Raw genomic sequence first — 23996 nt, forward strand, 5'->3', positions numbered from 1 at the left:
GCACAGTGCTTGGTATGCAGCAAGTGCTCACTCGATACAACCAGCTGATGTTATAGTAAGTGATCCTTCCCGCCCAGCGGCATCTTCTCCAGCCAGCTCAGACTGGGCATTGCTCAGGACCGGGGCGCCCTCTGGTGGCTGCTGTCTCTACTCACACTTCAGACCCCTTTAGAAAGATCTGGGCTCCTTTCTCACAGCTCCCCTCCCCTGCCGCTCAAGGGGAAAGGGTGAGACGTAGGGTGGGGGAAATCGTTTCACTTTCCTCATCATTTCCTTTGTCTCCTTCCTGACCTTGGCGAGCTTGGGGGTCACTAGGTCTGGGGACAGGAAGAGATGCTTGGAGGTGGGGGTTCCTGGCTGCATGACTCCCCTGGGATTGCCCCCCTCTCACCTGCTCATTCTCCTCCCAGGGCAGCCCGGCTCTGTGGACGCCCAAGGCCACCTCCAGAGAGGACGTCAGACAACGGGAGGGCAGTGCATCCACAGAGTCTCCCCGGGCTATTATGAGGTAATTTTATTTCTTTCCATTTCAGGTAAAAATAGTAAATACAAGATAATTTTCATAAAGGTAAAAATACATCATTTGGATTTTGTTGTTGTTCTCTGAACAGTGCTACCTACAGTACAATTTTTGATTTAGGATTTTTAAACCTTTTTTTTTTTTAATATAAACAAATAGAACTGTTTTGCTAGTAGGCTATCTGTGTTCTCATCTGGCACTTAAGAATAGATCACAGGTCACCGCCCGGTTCTTCTGGGTGTGTGTGGGTGGCAGGGAGGGAGTGAGCAGGGGTGTGTGGGGTGAGGTGGTTTGTCTTCCTGCACGCAGACAGCATGGCGGTCTGTGTGCGGTGGGAGGGCACAAGTGTGCACCCGAGATGGCCTTTTCCTGCGCTGGCCACTGGGACATATGTCCCTATGACTGGACCGAAGGTGTCCCCACGTGTCAGGGGGCCACTTCCTCCCTTCCTCCTGTGGTCGAGTTTCTCACCCAACAGCCTAGATTCACAATCATTCTGGGTCCAGGCAGGACACTGGGCTGCAGATGCCAGCAAGGCTGGTCAGGACGGAGCCAGTGGGTCCCCTTAGAGTCCTAGAGGAGTGGGCCAGGACCCCTTCCCACCGGGACTGGTGGCCAGGGCATCCCACCTGGCCTTGGAATGCTGGTAGAAGTCACAGGTGCCGGTGGTGCAGGCTGCTAAATGTCTTTGCCCTTGTTCACCCGCAGGTGGTCTTTGTTTAAGTTCTTCCCGAACTTCTCACTGAGCTGTTGGATGAGGTCGGCCAGCTCTCCGGTAGCTTGAGATTTCTCTTCCAGGAGCTCATAGCGCAGGCTGGAGATGTCTTGCTTGATTTCCTTCAGTTCACCTGCAAGGACAGAGGAGATTTCGGTGAGTATGAGCCTGCAGAAGGGACTCACCCTAGAGGCATTTGAGGCATGCCTTCTTCCAGCAGAATGTCAGGCTACTGATCCAGCCCCGGCAGGGTGGAGGTGAGGGGATTGGAGGTCTGTTTCGACCTAACTCTCACACTGCCCCTCCCACTAAAGGACACATTCGTCTGCTGAAGACCCTTCTCCTCCCATTCCCGGTCAAGCTCTCCCTGAAGGGGTTGAGGTAGACAGAGGAATCAAGACCAGGTTGAACTGCTTGCACCTGTGTTATCATCACAGAACGTTGGTCTTGGAGCCATTAAAGGCAGATTTCAAGACTCCGAGCGGCACCCTTGTTAATTTTAACATTTCTTCCTCATCATGCTTCGTGTTTTGTTTTGTCATCGTTATTTGCAGGGAAGAGGAACTCCTAGGCATCTGAGGCGATCAGCTCAGCTGATCAGTGGATGTGGCTATGGAGCCAGGCAGCCTCGCAGGAGCAGGGTCTGCCCAGACCACGCAAGCTGCGTGCCTCACTGGTGCACCATGGCAGGCCTGCCGCCTTCTCCTTCCATGGCAAGGGACCACCAGGTGGGGTTTTCCACTCATTTCCACAGTGAGCCACGTGGTTAAAAGTCCACACGGGCCTGGGCTGTGGGAACCTTCTTCTTAACCACAAAGTGGGGTCGAGAGGTTCTTGCCTGGTTTGGAAGATACTGGACTTGAACCTTGACTCAAGTGGGAGTCCACTGCCGGGGACACATTAACCATACCTGTTTTCCAAGTATCCCTGACACACAGAAGAGGCAGCAGTCTTAAAGCTATAGTCTGGCCAGTTTTGACAAAGGGGTGCATCTCTGTTTTCATGGGGGCTTCACTGAGCCCTAGTTCCATGCTGCCATTCCCATGGCATGAAACCTGGACAGCCCCACCTTCTATCATCAGTTACATTCTTGTCAGTCACATCACACTCTTCAAAGGGCTGGCTGCCATGGTACCCGGCTGTGTTGTATTTAAGACCCAACAGTAGGGTGGGCAGATGGGCTGCTACTCAACTCTTAGACAGGGTCAGCCCAGGGGTCGTTTGGCCATTGCTGACCTTGAGGCTGCACAGTGATGTTCCAGGATGAAGCGGAGGGTCTCTAAATGACTAGGCTCCTTCCAGAGGCTCCTGGTACCTTCACTCTTGGAAGATAGCAAATATTTGTCCCAGGTGTCTCATGAAGATTAATTACCTGGTGTATGGTAATTCGCTTTTCACTTAAGAGCTGCTTAAAATAGACTGGAGAATAACCCAAACAGTGAAAATAATGTAGTTGGCAAACTTCAGTTTGCGTCAGAATGAATGCCTGGTATGAGAATGCCTGGTACTGTATCGCAGGCAGACCCTCAGGCCATGCTGATTTATTAGATCTGGGGAGGAGGGGGGTTCTGGATCCGCTTTTATAGCAAGCACTTCTGAGGGGGTGGAAGGAATTCTTTGAGAAACTGCTGGTTGATAGCTTCTGAGAGCCAGGATGTGAGATAGGATGGAGCCAGCCAGAACAGGGGCTGTCCACGGCTGTCTGTCTGTGCGCTCTGGGCATGAGGAGCTCACGGCTGTCCTGAGCTCAAGGGATAGGAGGCAACTCGTGTCAGTCATGACTGGGGAGGCAGAACCATTCTGTGAGCAGGGCTCCATGTCCTGGTGCTGGTGCTGAGGTGGAGGGCTCTGTGGTCAGAGCTAAGGGCAGCCCCAGCTGACAACCAGCCAGGGGACAGAGACCCCAGTCCTGCAACTGTGTTCCCCTGCATTCTGCCACCACCTCCAGTGAGGCCCTCCAGGGTCTCCAGCCAGGGACTGAGCCCTGCCGCCGATACCTTGACTTTGCAGGCCCAGCGAGCCCACATCTGGCTTCTGCCTTCCAGGAAGCAGATCCAGTCGCTTACCTTCATTGACTTCATCATTTTCTCTGTCCACCTGGGCCTTCAGGACATATCTTTTTATGAGCCGTTTCATGATTTTCTGAAACATGAACACAGGGAGGGATCAAACCAGCCCAGCCAAGCACAGAAGCAGCTTGCATCCTGTAGGCGTGACTTCTCCCTCTGGCAGAGTGCCTGGCAGAGTTGGGGGACCCTCCCTTGCCTGATGCCTCACTCTTGAGAAGTGACCTGCCTAATGGGGAGGTTCCAGTCTCTCTGGATTCAGTAGCACCTGAGCCGGGATGTAAGAATGGGATACTTGCAGTGGCAGGAGGTCCAGCCACAAAGAGAGACAGAAACACTTGAGATCCATGTGCACTGTTTGAGGGTCCTCAGCCTGACTTTTCCCTGCCCCTTGTGACCTTAGCCCACCACGCCGTCTTCTCTGGGCCTGATTTCAACAACCGATGCAAACTGGGGAAGTAAGAAAGTCCTCGCAGGCTGGCCCAGGTAGAACTGTCTCCCATGGAGCTGCTATGCAGGAGAAGAGGTCCACTGAGCCCAGTCAGGAACAGGCATGGAGGACCAGTCCACTGTACTTTGGAAAATTCCTACCAGAGGCAGAGAGAGATACAGCCGAGCCTTGGGAGGTTTTGCCAAGATCCCGCTTCCCTGAAACCTCACCACCCACCCAACACTGTCGGGAGTCACGCTGGAGGTCCTACTTATTATGCAGATACCAGATCCTTTCAGCAAAGGAGGCAGGAACAGACACTGAAGAGCCACCAAGAATAGAGCTAAGTGTAAGAAAGACCGCAGGAGGTGAACTTTAGATTCTGCCAGCTAGTCTGTCCTGGGTTACTGTGAAATTGCAGGATTTAAAAATACCCTTGTGGCCAACCCGTCTGAATCTGTAGGAGCCTAGCAGCACCGCAGAGGGGGATTCCCAGCTCCTCAGCATCCCTTCCGCTCACCTGCTCACCCTGAGGACCGAGGGGACAGAACTGGCATTTGCTAGGTTGAAGGGCCCTGAATTCTGTCCTCAGCTTTGCTGTGTGAGGTCAAGCAGGTGGTTACATCCTCTCTGACTACATGGGCTCAGGTAAAAGCTTCTTGCAAGTAAAAGAGAAGTGAGCTTCCAGGATGCAGAGAGCTGGAGGATTGAACACATTAGTATTATCACCGACTGGTGGTGCCACAGAGCCTCTAATGGTAGTGATCTTGCCAAGGGGGCATCTCCAGCTGTGACCCCATGGTTCACTCGATCCCAGGAAAGGCTGTTCATACTGAGCTCTGAGAGCTCATGGGGCCCCCCACTGGAGGTCTGCTGGGTGCTGTGGTTTGAGTCAGCCCCTAATTTCAGGCTGCACAGTTAAGCAGTGAATTGCCTTCACGCTGCTCCTTCTCTGAGAGGCCTGGGTCTTGTCCTGATGGTGGTTAAACTGCAATGCTAGATTGCTCACTGACCCTCTTGTAGTCAATGAGGCAGGTTACCTGAGTTTTAAGAATCTATGCCTTTAGTGGGAGTCAGTGATGCTCTTTTCACTTTGAATTGGAGCAACAGAGACAAAATAAACTTTGTCCTGAGCCAAGTTCTCATAGGGGGATAAAACCAACAAACCAGATACCCAAGTATCTAACACTCGAACTGAATAAGGAATTCAGAAATATTCTACTGTGGACTTTCAGGCTTACGCAAGACTGGGGGATCTATCCATAATTAAAGTTTGCTGTCATTTTAAAGAAAAAACCTCAAGAACTCGAGACCCTTCCATTTCTGAATCTATCAGTTACAGAGACTATATATTTACAGTGTAAGATTATAAGCCAGAGATGGAAGTGAAGAGCCCCCTTTTCTGGGATGTAGCTGAGTGGATGCGTTCGTAGCTATGACAGTCACCACCCTCCTGCTGGGATGTAGCTGAGTGGACGCGTTCGTAGCTATGACGGTCACCTCCTTCCCGTTTCCTGTGCACACTCTGTTTTAGTGCAATGTGAGTAGTCTGATCATTTAAAAATTTCATAGTATGTATTTATTATAAACACAAATGTATTGAGTCTTCCTGCAGTCCAGAAGCTGTGTTGGCCTCTTTGACAAAATGATCTCATGGAACCCTCCCAGAAACCAGAGGAGATGGGGGTTGTCATTTCTTTGTACAGAGGAGGTCACGAGGCTCAGAGGGGGAGGTGACTTCTCCAAGCTCATACAGCTGCGAAGTGGCAGATCTGGGATTTACCAAAATGGAAACCAAAGTTGGGGCTTTGTTCAAGCTTCAGGAAAAGTCTAAGTGCATAGTGGTTTCAGAGAGGAGATGCAGGAGACAGGCTCCCATTGGTCACAGGGGGTTTGGACCACTTCTAGGTTCCAGTTTATCCTTTAACAAGGATAAACAAGGATCCTTTAACAGAATCTTTTGAGCAAGAAGAGGCCTCAGCTAGTTTTTGGAGAATGGATCGCTGTCCCGCAGAAGAGAGTGACTGGTAAAGCATCGTCCTGAATGCCCGCAGCGCACGCATGAACCCTGGCAGACCTGGTCTGAACTGTGGTTTCTGCAGACCTGCAGCTCCAAGGGGAGAACAGCAAGGGTTTGCTTCTAAGCCTCTCGTTACAGACGGGGATGTTAGAGGTTTAACATGGAAGCAGGATCACGTGAGCATGGCAGACATGCCCAGACCCTTTAACCTTCCTCTGCTGCCCGGTTCATTCCACGAGTGACAGGCACCTCCAGGGACAACAGTGTGACTGCCTTTCAGGTGCTTAGAGACGTCATGCCCTGATGAGGACCTAGCCTCCCCATACGCATGTTAGACAACCTGGGTTCTGCAGGAGTCTCATCTCCAGGAAGTCTCAAATGGTTAGAAAAATGCCCAAAGTTCTTTTTAACATGGCTGCTACAGAGGATCTCTGTCTGCAGAAAAGATGGACGTCAGAAGTCTGCCCTCCTTCACTATGTGGGGGAAAAGCATGGTCCTCTGTCATGAGTTTCTGCTCCCTCCTGCTTACCTTCCATGGAGTTTTCACTTCGCAGAGATAATAAACCTTCCCCACAGTAACATGTCCCTGTCGATGCAGCTTGACCTGCTCTGCCCTGATGCATTTAGCAAGGACTGGAGATGACTGTATTTAGCAACCTTACTCAGGCAAAATAACTAATACTGAGGTACCTAGTGGATAAGAATGGTTGTGACATCGAGGCCCATGTCCAGGAAGGGAGCCCCATAGTTCTCTGGCCCAGAGTCTGAGAGCCAGGTGACCTCTTGGCCGCTGCTGGTGTTCAGGGAGTGGGAGGGACCGCTCTGTGCAGCCAGGGAAGCTGAGGACAGAGCCAAGGAAGAGGACATGTGCGCAGGAGGTGTCAACCAGCAGCAGCCAGAGAGAAGTAATGCTGCGGCCCAGGAGCAGAGGAGTTGAGGAACATTGGGAAGAGAGTGGACAAAATGGATCGCAGGACAGGTCATGTGTTAAACTGGGGTTTAGGAGACCCCAGGAGACAAGAACTCAGCATTGGCAAGCTGTCTAACCTGTTGGCTTTGATCTCTGCAGAAAAGGTCATCTAGAAGGCAAGAAGGAGGATGCCCACTGGGTTTCAGGGGAAGAGATTACATCATAAAGAATTATTTCAGTGATGGACTGTGCCTGGATTTTTCAGTTTGGTTGGGACACGGTTTATTTGCTTTGCCCCGAAGGAGATGCATCCTCAGAGAGAGAGGATATGAAGTCTGTACATACCCCAACAAGGGGACGCATGTTGATCAGATCAAATGTAGCTATGATAGGAAACACAGTTTGGCCATTTTGCTGGCATCATGGTTTTGTTCCATTGTTTGGGCTTATGTCCACAGAACCCAGATTAGGAAAAAAAATTACAAAAGCAAAGAACCAATTTTGTGAAAAATAATTCAGACCCCTGGAAATCTGGAGGAACTGTCTTCCCTTATAATGGAGAACCCTGAAAAGCTGAAGTGATGGGAAGCTTAAACACCCAACATCTTGGACTGAAAGGAGATCAAACTGGTCAATCCTAAAGGAAATCAATCCTGACTATTCATTAGAAGGACTGATGCTGAAGCTGAAGCGCCAGTACTTTGGCCAACTGATGCGAAGAACTGACTTATTTGAAAAGATCCTGGTGTTGGGAAAGACTGAATGCAGAAGAAGGGGACAGCAGAGGACGAGATGGTTGGGTGGCATCACTGACTCAATGGACATGAGTTTGAGCAAGCTCTGGGAGATGGTGAAAGACAGGGAAGCCTGGCATGCTGCAGTCCGTGCGGTCGCAAAGAGTCAGACACGACGGAGGGACTGAACAACAAATGCTAAGTTTGAGCAACCAAGCAGATCTACTAGAGACACAAGGGAAACGAGCTTAACAGCTAACATGCATATCAACAACAGGGCTTTTATCTTATTGGGATTGCTCCAGAATGTCTCAGCACCTCGACAGTGAGAGGCTGACAGCATATGTGCTCCATGAAAAGGAGGCTCTGGGTGAAGCCTGCTCGGTGAGAAAGAGGGAGTGAATTGGGCTTCTCACAATTTCTTGGCACTTTTGAAAGATGCTTTGGGAGGAAAGCAGTGCAGCGTGGAAGGCCACCAGTGGGCTCAAGCAAAAGGCTGAGCCATTTTTAGATCCCTGCCCAAATGCTTCCTTCTGTGATGGTTGCTGCCCCGTGATAGCAAAAGCGCCTTCTGTTCCTCACTTCCTTCCCCCAGGCCCAGATAGACCTCTTCCCCGGCACTGTCAGACACAGACAAGGCAGGTTCCAGGGAGGCCTGGGTGTGACTCTACAAAGAGGACTAAGGGGCTCTTGCCCGGGCTGTGTGGCATAGTGCAGACAGATCTCACTTCAACCCACCGGGTGACTGAGTTCCCTTGTGTGTTCAGTGGGGTTACAGGTCCTTCCTCTCTCACAGGCACGTGTGAAATTATACATACCCTCGTGTCTAGTCTGCTCCCAGCTGTCCGTTTGTGCTGGCTCAGGGTTTACTCCTATTTGAGCAGATGTTGGCTCAGGAAGATGCCCAGACCTGACCTTAAAGGGCTGAGCAAAATGCAAATGTACAAATGCAAGATGGTCTCTGCTCCGTCTGCTGTCCTCTCAGCCCACTCCCTCTGATGCCTATGGGCTCAGTTTTTCTGTCTCTCAGCTTCTCTGTCTTCTTTTGGGTGACAATGATCTGAGTAAGTTGCCCTAGGCTTTTCTTGGTGGAAAGATACAGGGTGGGCCTGCTTTCCCAGACTGCCTGAAGCTGCAAACCGGCTAATCCGCATAATCACAGCAGGAAGCTCTGGGGGAGTCAAGGTTGCAGGGACTCGGCCAGTAATGATGGAAGACAGAATAGGGATTGCCCAAGACCACTGTGGAGCACGGTCTCCTTCACAAAGGATTCATCTGGCTGTAGGTCGCTGACCACAGCGGCTGTCTTCTCTGATTGCAGCTGCTAATTGTGCTCAAAACCCAGGAGACATCTGGCCCTAATCCATTATGGTTTTTTATCTTTTCCGTGGCACAGATAATCTCTACTTCTCTCTAATAAGCAAAGAAATATAAATCCTTCCCCTGACTGAAGGATTTGTTCTATAAAATAAACTCAAAGCTGATCACACTGGGCAGGGCCAATTTAGCACACAATTAAATCAATGCAAGATTTGCCCTTTGCCAATTTTTTAGCCCATGTCATCCGATAAAACTATAAGTACTACAAGGGATGAGCCATTTCTTAATTGTACACTTAACTCCTCCTAACTGCAGAGTTAGCTTCTGAAATACGGATGGAGATTCAATTAGAGACCTGGGTCTGGAAGATGCTGAGTCTGTAATGGCTCCCTCGGGGATGCTGGCACCAGGGACATATCACCTTGGCCCCAAGGAACACTCAGGACAGCGTCAGATTTACATCTGATAGGAAATGGTCAGCGTGGATAAAACCGCTGGTCATTGGGGGCGGGAAAGCAGGAGGATGGCCTGCACTTTTATAATCAATAACCTGTAGTGACCATTTGACTGATTCAAACTGATACAGAGATTGCATTAATTTCTAAAGCAAAGCAAGATCTGCAAGCATAAAAGACCTAATTTTTATAATGACCGTGTGCAGGCTGGCAGTCTAAGGTCAAGTGCCTACTGAAGACATCGATACCCACCTGGGAGCCCTACTGGGTGCCTGCCTCTCCCCACCCCATTCCTGTTGGTTTGCATCATTTCCCTTTGGCAATGCATCCAGAACGTATCCTGAGTCAGTCAGCTTTTGTCCATCACCCTCCTCGCGTTTCAAGTCACCAGTCCTGTGTGCCTGGACTGTATCTTCCTCCCTGGTCTCCCTGCTTCCACTCTTGTCCGCACTGGTCTCGTCTCATTATAGCAGATAGGTAGTCTTCTTAAAGCATAAATAAAATAGAATCATCTTCTCCCTTCCCCAAGTTAACCTCCTTCCACTGCCTTTCTAGATACCTCAGAGTAAAATCCACACCCTGACCTTGCTTCAGTTCGGATTTGAATTCTGACCTCGTCACCTTCCCCTCCCCCACTGCTCATTGAGCTCCAGCAGCTCTGGACCTCCCAGGCATCTGCCCTCTGGCCTTGGCTTAACGCTTTTCCTCTGCCTGAAAGGCCCCATGTGGTTGCCTCCTCATTTACGAGGTCTTAGCTAGCTGTCCTCTCCTTAAAGACACAACTTCTGATAACCGTATGGAAGCAGGGGCTCCCTGGTTTTCTCCACTTTTGCACCTGAGTTTTTTCATGTTGGCACTTTGATCAATTTGAAGTTACATATTTAATTGCATGTTTGCTGATCCATAGTGTCTCTCCCTCTATGTCTGGAAGTGCCACTAAGATAGGAACCTTGTCTGTATCCCCAGGAAGCAGCGCGGTGCCTGGCATATAAATAAATGTTGACTGCAGGAAGGAATGAAGCTGTGTCTAGGGGGACTGACACAGCCCTGTGACCATATTGGTGTCTTAACGGAGTCCACTTCTGCCTATACCTGGGAAAGCGGTGGTTACCTGGTATCTGGTGGGCTTGCTGTAAGTGTTATTTGCTGTCAGGTTTTCAGAATTCCTCATGCCAGCCTGGTATCGAGTCTTCTGGGAAAACAGAAAATACAAAATACATAGTATGTGATACATATTACGTGAAACTTAATACATACCTACACGGTAAGACTTGAATAGCACCTGCATAGGGTACTACCTCTAAAATGAGGGCCCTCAGGAGGTCCCTCTACCCACTGTGGCTTGGCTTCCTGGGACATATTTCCTGGGGACTCTGGCTCTGCAGGTTGTCAGTGGATTACAGAATTATGGTTTGGTCAGCTTTGTTTGGAGAGCACTCAGAGTGATTGCCCAGAGATTTTTAATATGCTAACAATTGAGGATCTCCAGGAGGGGGAGATAATGGACGGGGAGCCTCCCTTCCCAGGCTTCCCAGAGTACAATCCAGCTACTTTCTGGGGAGAGCTATCTGCTTTCGAGTCCACTAAGGAGTCCCTCCGTGGGGTCCCAACTCAGTCCAACAGAAGGGGGGCACTAAGGCCGGTTAGCGGCCCCTGCTGGTACTGCAGCTGTGCTGAAGTGCCAGCTGATTCTGAAAAGCACGGGGTCCCTCCTCAGAGCTCCTGATTTGCCTGGTTTCAGGGGCATCCTGTGAATCAAAGACACACAGCTCCCCTCTCCCCCATCTGCTGCCCCTCCAGCCCCTTAAGTCCCACGCTACCTACCCTGAATTTAGAATTCAGCATGCCCATTTCAAGGTCATTTTCACAGCTTTTGGCCTTAGATTTGCAGAGTTTTATGAGGCACATCTTGATTCTCATTATGAGATAATAAAATGATTTAGGACTTGGCACTAGATTAAAAGGAGCAGGTAGAGTTCTTCCTTCATCAAAATAAGACAGCCAGAGCTTCGCTCGGGCAAACTTCCACTCCACGTCTGCATCCTCCTGCAGGGCCAGGAAAACAATAGCACAGCATCAGAGGCCACGCCCTCCAGCAGACTCATCCCATCAGCCACAGAGGGGGACCCTGCGGGGGCATTTAAATGTTCTAGGAGCCATATTATAAAAAGTAAAATGAAACAAGTGAAATTAATTTCAGTGATGTATTTTACTTAATGCAGTAGACCCAAAATGTTATCATTTCAGCATGTAATCATTATAGAAATGATTCATAAGATAGTTTGCATTTTCTTTGCATACCAAGTCTTCAAAATTGGCGTGTGGTCTATACTCACAGCACATCTCAGTTTGGACTGGCCACATTTTGAGTGCTTAGTACATGTGGTTTCGTGGCTACCATATCAGACACCACCGTGTATTTCCTACTAGAAAGTGGATTTGAGTGCTGCCAACAATGTTAAGAGGTCTAGCATAAGTCTAGAGAGCCAAAGAATTGATGCTTTTGAACTACGGTGCAGGAGAAGACTCTTGAGAGTCCTTTGGACAGCAAGGAGATCAAACCAGTCAATCCTAATGGAAATCAACCCTGAATACTCATTGGAAGAACTGATGCTGAAGCTGAACCTCCAGTACTTTGGCCACTTGATGCAAACAGCTAACTCACTGGAAAAGACCTTGATGCTGGGAAAGATTGAAGGTGAAAGGAGAAGGGGGCAACAGAGGATGAGATGGTTGGATGGCATCACCACTTCAATGGACTTGAACTTGGGCAGACTCCAGAAGATAGCGAGGGACAGGGAGGCCTGGCGTGCTGCAGTCCATGGGGTTGCGAAGAGTCAGATATGACTTAGCGACTGAACAACAGCAACAGCTAGCGTATGCAATTCAAGGGAGCAAACCTGAATGTAGCTGGCAAGAGTCTGCTCTTCCCTGGTGGTGGCGGTAGATTTAAAGCCCAGATCTGTTACTTTGGACTTGGTGTCAATGCCAGAATGCTGATTGGGCCCCCTGAGAGGTAGCAGGGGTGTGTTCTCTATAGGTGGCCAGGCTCCATGGGCCCCTGTCCTAAGAGGGCCATCTGAGGCCAGGGGTTTGGAATCAACTGGACTGTTACCAGCTGTGTGATGTAGGTAGTGGCCTCGGGCTTCTTCCTCTGCTCATGATGATCACACTGCTGGCTTCCCATGGCCCTGGGGTTGGCATTGATTACGTGTTCCATGAGCAGTGGGTTTCTCTCCCCAAGGCACTGGCTACACTTCAAGGGGCTGTGAGCCCATCCGGGTCCCAGGAGAGCATAAGGTCACCACCAGCGAGCTTGACCAATTTGTCTGCTTTTGCAGAGACCCCATCAGCACCTAGCTTGGTCTATGGGGACATGCTCTACAGGCCTTTTAGACTGGAAGCTCTGTGAGGGCAGGGTCATTTCTGATCTCTGCCATACAACAGAGAGGTGTAGGCGGGACTCCCAACCTGAGAGGAAGGGTGATGTGGTGGTGGGAGCACAGGCTCCCGAGCCTGCCTGAGTTCATATCCTGCCTCTGTTCCTCACTAGCTGGGTCACCAAAGCAGGAGACTTAACTTCTCTGGGCCTCAATTTCCTCATCTATAAAATGAGGACAGTAACACCTACTTCACAGGCTGTTGTGGAAATTAAAGAAGTTAATGCATGAAAACAATGTCGGATATTAATACTTAAATTAAAAGATGCTTACTCCTTGAAAGAAAAGTTATGACCAACCTAGATAGCATATTGAAAAGCAGAGACATTACTTTGCCAACAAAGGTCCATCTAGTCAAGGCTATGGTTTTTCCTGTGGTCATGTATGGATGTGAGAGTTGGACTGTGAAGAAAGCTGAGCGCCGAAGAATTGATGCTTTTGAACTGTGGTGTTGGAGAAGACTCTTGAGAGTCCCTTGGACTGCAAGGAGATCCAACTAGTCCATTCTGAAGGAGATCAGCCCTGGGATTTCTTTGGAAGGAATGATGCTGAAGCTGAAACTCCAGTACTTTGGCCACCTCATGCGAAGAGTTGATACATTGGAAAAGACTCTGATGCTGGGAGGGATTGGGGGCAGGAGGAGAAGGGGACGACAGAGGATGAGATGGCTGGATGGCATCACTGACTCAATGGACGTGAGTCTGAGTGAACTCCGGGAGTTGGTGATGGACAGGGAGGCCTGGCGTGCTGCGATTCATGGGGTCACAAAGAGTCAGACACGACTGAGAGACTGAACTGAACTGAACTGAAACTCTTAGTAAATATTATTTGTATCTCCATAGCTTAACCCAGTGCCTGATATTCAACCTTCAGTCACTCAGCCAACCTCCTACTACATGCCAACCTACAGTTCACCTACTGCATGCCTGGCCCGTGCTAGGGAGGCACTGGGTTTGGCAAACATGACCTCCTGGGACACAGAGCCTGGCCAGTGACATGAGTATGTTAACTCATCAGCTCTTTGTATCTAGATCTGGGCTCACAGCTGGGGAGGGGTTCTGCCCCTGGGGGTCGGAGAGGGCTGCCCCAAAGGCTAGTGTTTATGCTGAGATCCAAAGGGTGAGGAGTTCTCAGCCAGGTCAAGTGTGGGTACGCTGGAGTGGAGAAGAGTAGCAGTTAATCAGTGGAGAGGCAGAGAGAAGCGTAAACAGCTCTTTGTGGGCAGTAAAGAGCAGGAGACAAAGAGGTTGAGAGCTGCAAAGGGAGGTGGAGGGAGGGTTGTTTGTAGTTACTTCTTTTATTTTCAAGATCAAGAGATGCATTTAGATGCTGACAGGAAGGATTAGATAGAGAAAGAGAGGTGAGGATGCAGGCGGGGAGGGCTGCTTCTGAGGAGGGGAGGGCAGGGGGCCCAGGGACAGGGGAGGGGCTGCTCAGGGGGAGAAGGCATGTCTGCCTCCCGTGGGAGCCATGGCGGGGGTGGAAGCAGGCTCAGAGGCAGGCAGGTCTGTGGATTCAGATGTAGATGCTCAAGAGCTATTGAATAAATAAGTGTTCTCCTGCAGGGATTTACAGATTTACAGGGATTTACTTCACCAAAGTTCAGTGTGACCACGAACACACCAGGCACATCCCGGCAGCAGTCCTCAGGGTCCTCGTACAGGAGTCAGCAAGGAGCCGGTGGGCACTGTGCGCTCCCACCCCACAAAGAGAAGCCCAGTGCCCAAGGGCAGGTGTGGGTTGCAGTCTGCTCTCTCTGTCTCCTGGCACCACCCTGTGGTGGGTAACTTGACATCACAAGCCATGGGCTTGCTCACTCCTGTCCCAAACTAGTGGGCATCGCTCATGCCAGTCACATGACTTCCCATGCCATATTCATTTGGACCAACACACGATGTGCTCCATAGGATGGGGCAGAAACCTGGGGCGAGTGCTCTAGACACCCACGTATGCCAGGCACCATCTGGGGTCTCTGACACGTGGGGAAGCTGAGGCCCAAGAAGGTTAATTAGCAATAGTTCATTATCCACATAGGTGACCAAGTCTGTAAAACACACACACACACACACACACATATATATATATATTGTTTGCTGATACAGTGCTGCCTTTTCCTGTAGGTGGCTGGGGTGTTAGAGCTGGGGGCTAAGACTAAGGCTTCATGCAGGATCACCTCTTCCTCTATCCTCTTGTCTTTTTCCTTGTTCAGTCTACACTCTTGAGCGCAGAGCCAAGTATTACAGGCATGCTCAGTCGTGTCTGACTCTGTGCAACCCCAAGGATCGTAGCTCACCAGGCTCTTCTGTCCACGGGATTTCCCAGGCAAGGATACTGGAGTGGGTTACTATTTCCTACTCCAGGGGATCTTCCCGACTCCAGGATCGAACCTGCATCTCTTGCGTCTCCTACATTGCCAGGCAGATTCTTTACCACTGTGCCACCTGGGAAGCCTGGTGCCGAGTATATACCACACTGTTTGACCCCTCTCTGTCTTGGTACATGCTGTTCCTACTGTATAGAATAGTGTTTTTTTGGAGTTTTATGGACCAAAGCTTCCCCCTAAAATCCATATGTTGAAGCCCTAAGCACCAGTATCTTAGAATGTGGTTGTATTTGGAAAGTCTTTAAAGAGATAATTAAGGTTAAAAGAGGCTTTAAGGGTGGCGTCCCAGTCCATCATGACTGGTGTGATCATAAGCCGAAGAGACACATGGAGGAAAGGCCCTGAAAGGGCGCAGCAGGAAGGCGGTCATCTGAAAGCCGAAGAGAGAGGCCTCAGAAGAAATCAAGCCCATAGCTTGACCCTGACCTTCTAGCCTCCAGGGCTATGAGGGAATAACTTTGTGTTATTTAAGCCACCCAGTCTGTGATATTTTGTTGTGGGAGCCCTAGCCAACTGATACATGACAATCAATTATTTTTCTATACATGAATAATTGTTTCTTATAAGAGATTTAAGTACCGAGGTATACCAAGCAAATGTGAAAGTCCCCTTTCAAAACTCCTTTCTTGTTTCACTTGCTGCCTCAGAGGGTACCATTTCCTACCTTTGCTTTCTGCATAGGCACATTTGTATTATTATGTAAATGGGATTTGCCCAAGGATATTTTTCTACAGCTTGCATTGTTTTCATTTCACAATATCATAGAGATTTGCTCTGTCAGCACAAAAAAAGTCTTATTGTTTATAAACAGCGTTTTAACATCTGTGCTATCTCCACTTATTTAAACATGTTGATGGGCTATTTCCAGCGTTTTCTTTTAATGAATGTCTATGTAAAATCATATTTCTGCACGGAATTGTTGTATCAAAAGCATCAGTGCATTTTATTTTGTTTTAATGTTGAGTTTATTCATTTAACTTCTAATAGGTACACAGTGATATGATTTTAAGCAGGAAAGGGTTTAAAGAAAAAGCGTTTACAGCCATCCTGTCCTCCAACCCCCACCTCTCAACAGTACACCCCTTCTTGTGTACCCTTTCAGGTTATTTTTCTTTTTCAAATGATTTTACAATCAAAAAGGAATACGTTTTCATTCTTCTTCCTCTCTACGTAAAGACAGTTCAATATATACATTGTTCTGAAGCTTGATTTTTTCTGCTTATCATTATAATTGGAGGTCTTTCTACATCAGAATATAGAGACCGTCCTCATCCTTTTTAGAAACTGCACAGGTTCCCGTGGTTCAGAAGCATCATAATTTATTTAACTAGATTCCTATTAACGCTCAGTTAGTTTGTTTTTCATTTCTTGCTGTTCCAAACAAGGCTGCAATCAATAGCTCATGGTTCATGCATTTTAGATTTTGATAAATTGCCTCCCGATACACTCTCGATGCCTTTGTCTGTCTAGCAGAATCAGTCTTTGAATGGCCTCTGCAAGCTTCCTCCCCGCACACTCACTCCCTGTCTCCGCCCTGCACCTTCTGCACCTGCTGGGACTTCTCTGGATGCACTGGCCCCCCTGCACTGGCTCATTGTTGGCTGGTGTGTCTGTTTTTCCTCACTGTACTGAGTGAAAACCTCTCCAAGGGCAGAGATTGTGTCTTGGTCATCTCTGTATCACCCGTGCCAAGGACAGGCTCAGCATACAGTAGGTACTTAATAAATAATACAGGAGAGGCAGAAGTGAATGTGGGTAGAAATAAATAGTCATTCCAATTTGCCATGGGTCACCTGCATGCTCTCCTGAGGGGGTACGTGTAGAAGAGGAAAGATTCATGACACCGACTCTTTCTGCCCTCATTGGGCCATTACAGATGCAGTGCAGCCATGCCTTGTGGCTGGTTGGCTGGAAGTGCTTCTTGGAGCAATCCAGGAAGAATGACTGTGGTTTGCTCTGGATTCACATTTAATAACCCATGGGCTTCTAATATCATTACCCTCATCATCCCCCAAACAGGGATGCAGATTAAACTCAGGGAGAGAGAGCATTTTCAATTAACTGGTCTTACCTCAATTTCCTGATACGAGTTGTTGATCATGGCTATTAGCATATTGAGCAGCACGACCACCATGGTGACGTTATAAACGCCATAGAGAACATAGCCAATGTTCTCGATGAATTTGTGGTCATATTTCAGCACCACCGAGATCACTTCAGACAAGCCAAAGATGGACCAAAATAAGGTTTTGAAGCTTTCTTCAACCCTAGAAGGAAACAGACAGTCCTCTTAGGCAGTTTGCATCAACTGGCAACTCTCACCAGAGAACTGCCACCACTCAGACATCAGTGGTTATTCTGGAGTGGGGCTGGGGCTGCTCGCTGGTGCCTGGATTCTGAAACCATGAGATAGTCAGGTCCCTAAGAAAACTTGAAAGAACACAGTAGGGTAGGCTCTTTCTTTCCCAGTCAGTCCTTTCTTGGGACTCTTGGCTACAGCAGCAGTTCTTATCTTGCTGCAATTACTTTAACATTTAAAATTAACTGCCAGGGCAAATGTTTGTCCTTGAAGGTCATTAGCCTCAGAAAGCACACTCTTCCTTCAGTAGCCTCTCGAGTGTCTCTTTTCAAACTATCCAGCCCCATAGGAAAGGGAAGAGGATGGTGTTTGTGAATGGAGCCAGCGTCACTGGTGACTGGGGCTTGCTGGTCATCATCACAGGGCAGTGCACTTAAGCCCCATGACCACCGCTGCAATGGGCTGGCTTATTATATCCATTTGACAGGTGGAAGGAGTGATGCTAAGAGCTTTCCCTGACTTTCCCAGGAGCGCTCAGCTGGCAAGTGTGGGTACGAATCCAGGCACGCCTGAGATTTTCAAAAGTAGGTCCTTCAAACCACTAAGGTTTACCTCCACCCTGGCTCTGGGTAGTGAGGGCAGCCTCATATATTGGGTGCTCTAATCTGGGGATGAGTTTTCAGGAATGAGAGTGATGAGTCTGGTGTGTCCATATTGATCAAATTCACCAGGTAACTGCCTAAACCTCCCCCTGCAGCTCAAGAGGCTACTCGTGCTGTGAGGGCAGCCCAGGGGAGAGCTGGCTTTTAGGACACTGCTCTTTGATGCTTCTGAGATGATCAAGGTACCAAAATACCTTGGTTTAAGAGTAGGATTCAATAGTAGAGTACTATTCTATATGAATAGTATAGACTATTTCATAGTCTATACTTTGTGGCTCTGACCCTATATCAGGTTTGTGACACATGCTGCTGCTTCTGCTAAGTTGCTTCAGTCATGTCCGACTCTGTGCGACCCCATAGACAGCAGCCCACTAGGCTCCTCTGTCCCTGGGATTCTCCAGGCAAGAATACTGGAGTGGGTTGCCATTTCCTTCTCCAATGCATGAAAGTGAAAAGTGAAAGTGAAGTCGCTCAGTCATGTCCAACTCCTAGCGACCCCATGGACTGTAGCCTACCAGGCTCCTCCGTCCATGGGATTTTCCAGGCAAGAGTACTGGAGTGGGGTGCCATTGCCTTCTCCGTTGTGACACATAATTCAATTTAAAAGCTGGGTTTTGGTTGTGTGCTTTAGAGAATGCATGTGTGTGTGATATCTGAAGGGTTAAGTACAGGTATTTTAGTTTGCATCCAGATTTTGGGTACTCTTATGAGAAAGCACTTTCTTTTTTCTCTTTAACATTTCAGACTTTTAGCACTCACCCACAAATGGCCAGGATTAGCTAGGTCTTGGGGGAAAAAAACAGCATTTTTTAGAGGATTGGTATTTATTTGACAAGATGTACAAAAATACTGGTATTCGTCACTTGGGCTAAAAATCCAACACTGACTTGCATGAATTTTCAGCTTTCCTGTGTGTGTGTATGTTTGTGTGTGAAAGAGAGAGAGAAAGAGAGAGAGTGTGTGTGGCTGGGTGTGTGGGTGTACATGTTTGTGTGTCTAGCCAGCTGTTTGCTCATTCCCTGTGAATCCCAGAGTCTGAAGCCTGAGCACTAAACTGAGTTTTTGTTGCCATTATCTGTTTCTGGTTTCTTTGAAATCTGTGAGTTTGAAATATTTAATTTAACTTGGTTTTAGTAAGAAGGAGTTTAGGGGTTCATTGATAATGACTGGATATTGAGGGATCATGTTAGAGCCCCAGCACCTGATGCTAATTCTCCTCACATGAGATGCAGCATCCGATTTCTGTGAAAAAGATGCTGCTCAGTGTGTGGGCACGATTCACCGCAGGTGTTGCCTTCCATTAAGAAGCAATCTTTCAGTGGTCACCCTCGTGGAAGGGAACAGTGGCAGGGAGAACCTAAAACCACTGAATGAGCCACAAATCAAAACTAGAAGGAGATGGTAGGACGTGATTTCTCTGACACTTGGTCCCTGCCTAACAGGTCTGGTGGAAACCAGAGAACACGTTCTCCGAGGGACGGGGGCTGGGCAGACAGGTACTGGTCCAGGGTAACGCATTTAGTGGGAACAACTGAAGAAATGGACGATACATTTAACTGAGAGACACTTTACAGAAATTCATTTTCCCTTTCTTACCTTGAAAACCCCACTAACCTTTGGCTGTCATAAATGAAGCCGGCCATTCTGGAACACATCTGGGGAAAACCGTCTGCACTTTGATTGGGAAAATGGCCTAGATTCGGCATGAGTTTTGTTCTCATTTGCTTCTTGCTGTGAATTTTGTTACTAAGCTATGACTTACCCTGGTACCTTCACTTAGGCATTATATGTTATTAATCCGGAGGAGGAAGAGATTGCCCACTAAGCAGTATGTGTTCCAGTAAGAGAAGAATATTTACAGATCCCTAAACCTATGCCTCGGAGAAGGCAATGGCACCCCACTCCAGTACTCTTTCCTGGAAAATCCCATGGATGGAGGAGTCTGGTGGGCTGCAGTCCATGGGGTCGCTAAGAGTCGGACACGACTGAGCGACTTCATTTTCACTTTTTACTTTCATGCATTGGAGAAGGAAATGGCAACCCACTCCAGTGTTCTTGCCTGGAGAATCCCAGGGACGGGGGAGCCTGGTAGGCTACCGTCTATGGCGTCACACAGAGTCGGACACGACTGAAGTGACTTAGCATAGCATAGCATAAACCTATGCCTTGGTCCCTTCTCTAACACCCCACCCCCCACCCCCAAGGCTTAGAATGCTGATCTGTTCAATTTGTTGTCTGGCTGTCAGACAGTCTTCACATCAGTTTCATTTCTGTTCTACAGCTTTAGAAGTGGCCATGACCTCCAAGAGAATCTAATTATCGGTGGCTCAGACTCAATGGGACTGCTAGAGTGGAAATGAGCCCCTCCAAAGCAGTAAGCCTTGACGTTGGGCTGGGCAGGAAGGGATCTTAGCCCAACTATGCATTTTTAACAAATTCTTCTAAGCTCTTTAGGAGTGTCTGTAGCCCTTGGTTCCTCTCATCATGGAGCAGAAGGCGTTGCAGTAACAAAGATTTCCATTAAGGAAAAGCTGGGTCCACTGTCTAAATCATCTATAACGGCTAGATTCATTCCCGGGATCTCTTGAGTCTTTCCTTTGTACTCATGCCCTGTGATGTGGACTAACTGCATAGACTGTTTTTGCTGTTGTTCCTCAGACGGGACCTTATGGGCTGAGTTTATGCCCAATTAGCTGGACTAAGTGGTAAATGGCAAACAATACAATATGTTGTCCACACATATAACTAAATCCTAAGCGGAACTGAACCATTTAATGTTTAAAAATTACATAGTCAAAAAGCCAGAATAAGATATTAATATTTATATAATCGTGGTCTGGGAGAAGCTTCAGAAACTAAAAAGGAAAAGATGGAAAGGCATGCAAACACAAAGCTTGACTTGTATATGTTGAAAACATATTAAGTAAAATTATAAGGCCAAGACTGAGGAAAGGATTTGCAGCACATATGACAATGGCTGATGTCTTTCTGACATAAAGAGCTTTTATAAATTGATATGAAATGACAGACATCCTTGCTGAAAAATAAATGGGGGACAAAGTCTTGCATGAAAACTCGATGCTTTTTGTGGTGACAACAGCTCCACAAGTAACTTGATAGATCAGGTTAGTGGCATCTTCTGGTTTAATATGTAGTTGGCAATAAATGAAATTGTCCTCCCTGCCCTGTGTTACCTTGACCTTGGAAACCCATAACAATACATTCTTAGAGAGAAGGCCGGTCTTGGATAGGAGTCAGGAGTACATTCTTAACCGCAAGATCTTGGGCATTGGAGCTAGCCCCCATGTGTGGTTATGATACTCTCTGAGTCATGTACCAATCATCACTCGTAATTTTCAGGAGCTATGGGATACAGGGCATGGGGCAGAAGACCAGTCACTGCAGAGGTCTGGGGCTGTCTTTCAAGAAAAAAGTATCTTGTGATTGATTTAGTTGATATTCACCATGAGGCCACTTGTTTCACAGAAACCCCCCCCACTCTCAGATGGCTGGTCTCTAGGCTAAATTTGAGGTTCTTTACTGATAGGGGTGGGAGTTGCTGGTTCCTTATTTGCTCCCACCCACTCTGGCTTTTTACCAAGCTTGCCACAGTTTCCTGCAGTTGGGTCAGTCACAGGACTCTTCACAGAGATGGCTGGAGGAGTAAGAAAGCAAAGATGCATGCCTGGCTTCAAATCCCAGCCCTGTTGTGCACTGGCTGTATGAACTTGAGCATGTTACAAAACCTGCTTGAGCCTCAGTTTGCTCTGCTATGAAAGGGACTGCTGCTGCTGCGTCGCTTTAGTCGTGTCCGACTCTGTGCGACCCCATAGATGGCAGCCAACCAGGCTTCCCGTCCCTGGGATTCTCCAGGCAAGAACACTGGAGTGGCTTGCCATTTCCTTGTCCAATGCATGAAAGTGAAAAGTGAAGTCGCTTAGTCGTGTCCGACTCTAGCGACCCCATGGACTGCAGCCTACCAGGCTCCTCTGTCCATGGGATTTTCTAGGCAAAAGTACTGGAGTGGGGTGCCATTGCCTTCTGCAATGAAAGGGACAGTGATGCTTTATTATTAAGTTGCTGTAAGACTAAATGGAACAACCCATGTAAAGTTTAGAGTAAGGGTCCAATAAATGGTATCTATTATTTTTACTCATGTGTTTATTTGCTGAACATTCACTGAACTCTGCTTACTTGCCAGCCACCCTACAGAGCAGGATGCAGGATGCACAGAACTGGTTTGGTTTTGTGGAGGTTCCAGGCTAAAGCAAGCCCCCTGGTGTGAGCAAGTGCAACAGGGCTGTGGGCAAGGATGCGCTGGCTGCCTTGGCCTACCCAGGAACAACACATACAAGCCCATCAGCCCTCAGGGGCTTCCACCCAGGGCTGAATGGAGTTAATCCAGCAGCATATTGACTTTTCTGAACACGGTTCATTTTACTTCCTGTCTGCAAAGATCATCACCAACCCTTGATTTCATGCAAATGCTCTTTCTGACTTCTCCAGCCTGTGCTGTCTTTGATTGTTTGATTGCTGCCTTGCAGTAGAAGGGGCTGAGGTTTCACCAATAGGCCACCCTAGCATAAGAAGTGCTTCTAATGAAGTCAAAGGGGAAGAGTGCCTCGGGGTGTATTGAATAGACCCTGATTCACCCTCTTACTGGGCGGGGTGTGTGTGTGGGGGAAGGTTGGGGCTGATTTGTCATGCAGAAGGCAGGGAGGAGGTAATCCGTTCTCTACCAGGCTGTCTGGCCTGGATAATAGGAATGTAATAATAGGTTGCCTGAAGAGGCAGTTGTGTCAGGGTCTCAGAGAAGAAACAAGGCGAGGGTTTGGGGTGATTGTTATGGAAATCACTGCTGCTTTAGAATACCACAAGGCCTTTCCCCCCAGTGTCATGGAACTCTGTTCCCCAACCCCAAACAGTTCAGTTCGGCCACCTACCCAAATCTGCACGAGCATACATACATGCGTACTACGTCGCTTCATCTGTGTGCAACTCTGTGTGACCCTATGGACTGTGTGTAGCCCGCTAGGCTCCTCTATCCATGGGATTAAAAGGAACTTCAAATTAAGCAGGCATTTCAGCTCCTGAAAGGCTGTTTCTTAAGTTGGAAGACAATAAATAGCTGGCCTTGAGCTAGAGTTCTGCTGAAGCAGGAACAATGCTCTCCTGCCTCCCAGTGGGGGCTGCGAGAAGGTGCTTGGAATCCAGAAAGACCCCACACGAGGGCTATGCCTCTCCTAAGAGAAGCACTTGCACCAGGCTTGAGGGTGGTCGGGCAGGAGTGTCCAGTGCCTGAGGAAGTCTGGACTGCACCCCTGCCACGCTCCTCTGATTCACCTCTTGGTTTTGGTGATGTAGATGGTCCAGTAGTTGAGGAGTCTGGCCCCAGAATCAGGGCTGAGGAACTGGGGTGCAGAGCCTGGATTGATTCATACTGAGGGCCCACCCCTCTCCCTGGGAGCCTGGTTGCTCCCTGAGGGCAGAGCTGTGTTTCCTTGCTCCTTGAAGTCCCAGACCTAGTGCAGAACTTGGTATACTGAAGATACTCAATAAACCCATGGTCCTTTGAATGAATGAGTCCCCACTGCACATTCCGATTTCCTGCTACTGATCCCATTGTTGAGGGGAAGCTCTGATGAAGCAGTCAGAGTGTAGGTTCTGTGTCTGACTGTGAGCTTTTGGCTAAATAATGTAGCCTCTCTGTGGCTCATTTTTTCTAGCTTCAGAATGGGAAAACAATCTCTACCTCATAGGGTTGTGGTGACGATTAAATGAGTTAATGGAATGCTTGTGAGGTACACAAAATCCTGCCTGGCACCTAACTAATGTGCAACAAATGTGGCTAATGTTAGCATGGTTCCCCGCCCCCCCCACCCCACCGCCACCCCCCAACCCTTAGCTGCAAAGGCTCCAGCATCAGGTTGACTCTCATACCCTACCTTCAATTCTCAGAATAATCCTTTAAAACTATGAATCAGATCTTACCTCTTTTCCTTAACAGCTTTCCATAGGCTAACAATTTGTATCTAGTCACC

At 48.4% G+C, this 23996-nt stretch overlaps 1 protein-coding gene across 1 annotated transcript in view; it reads right to left on the minus strand.

Annotated features, from left to right (window-relative positions):
• Nucleotides 1-1198: 1198 nt before the first annotated feature.
• Nucleotides 1199-23996, minus strand: part of TRPC7 (transient receptor potential cation channel subfamily C member 7) — a 142917-nt gene continuing 120119 nt past the window's right edge. Inside the window, exons 8-12 of the mRNA XM_070374748.1 lie at nt 17066-17261; nt 10996-11217; nt 10283-10363; nt 3302-3377; nt 1199-1368 (exon numbers count right to left, since the gene is read on the minus strand). Coding sequence (XP_070230849.1) covers nt 1199-1368; nt 3302-3377; nt 10283-10363; nt 10996-11217; nt 17066-17261 — 745 coding nt within the window. The remainder of the gene's footprint in view (nt 1369-3301; nt 3378-10282; nt 10364-10995; nt 11218-17065; nt 17262-23996) is intronic.

Source organism: Bos mutus, chromosome 7 (assembly GCF_027580195.1).
Source record: "Bos mutus isolate GX-2022 chromosome 7, NWIPB_WYAK_1.1, whole genome shotgun sequence".
Lineage (NCBI taxonomy): Eukaryota > Metazoa > Chordata > Mammalia > Artiodactyla > Bovidae > Bos > Bos mutus.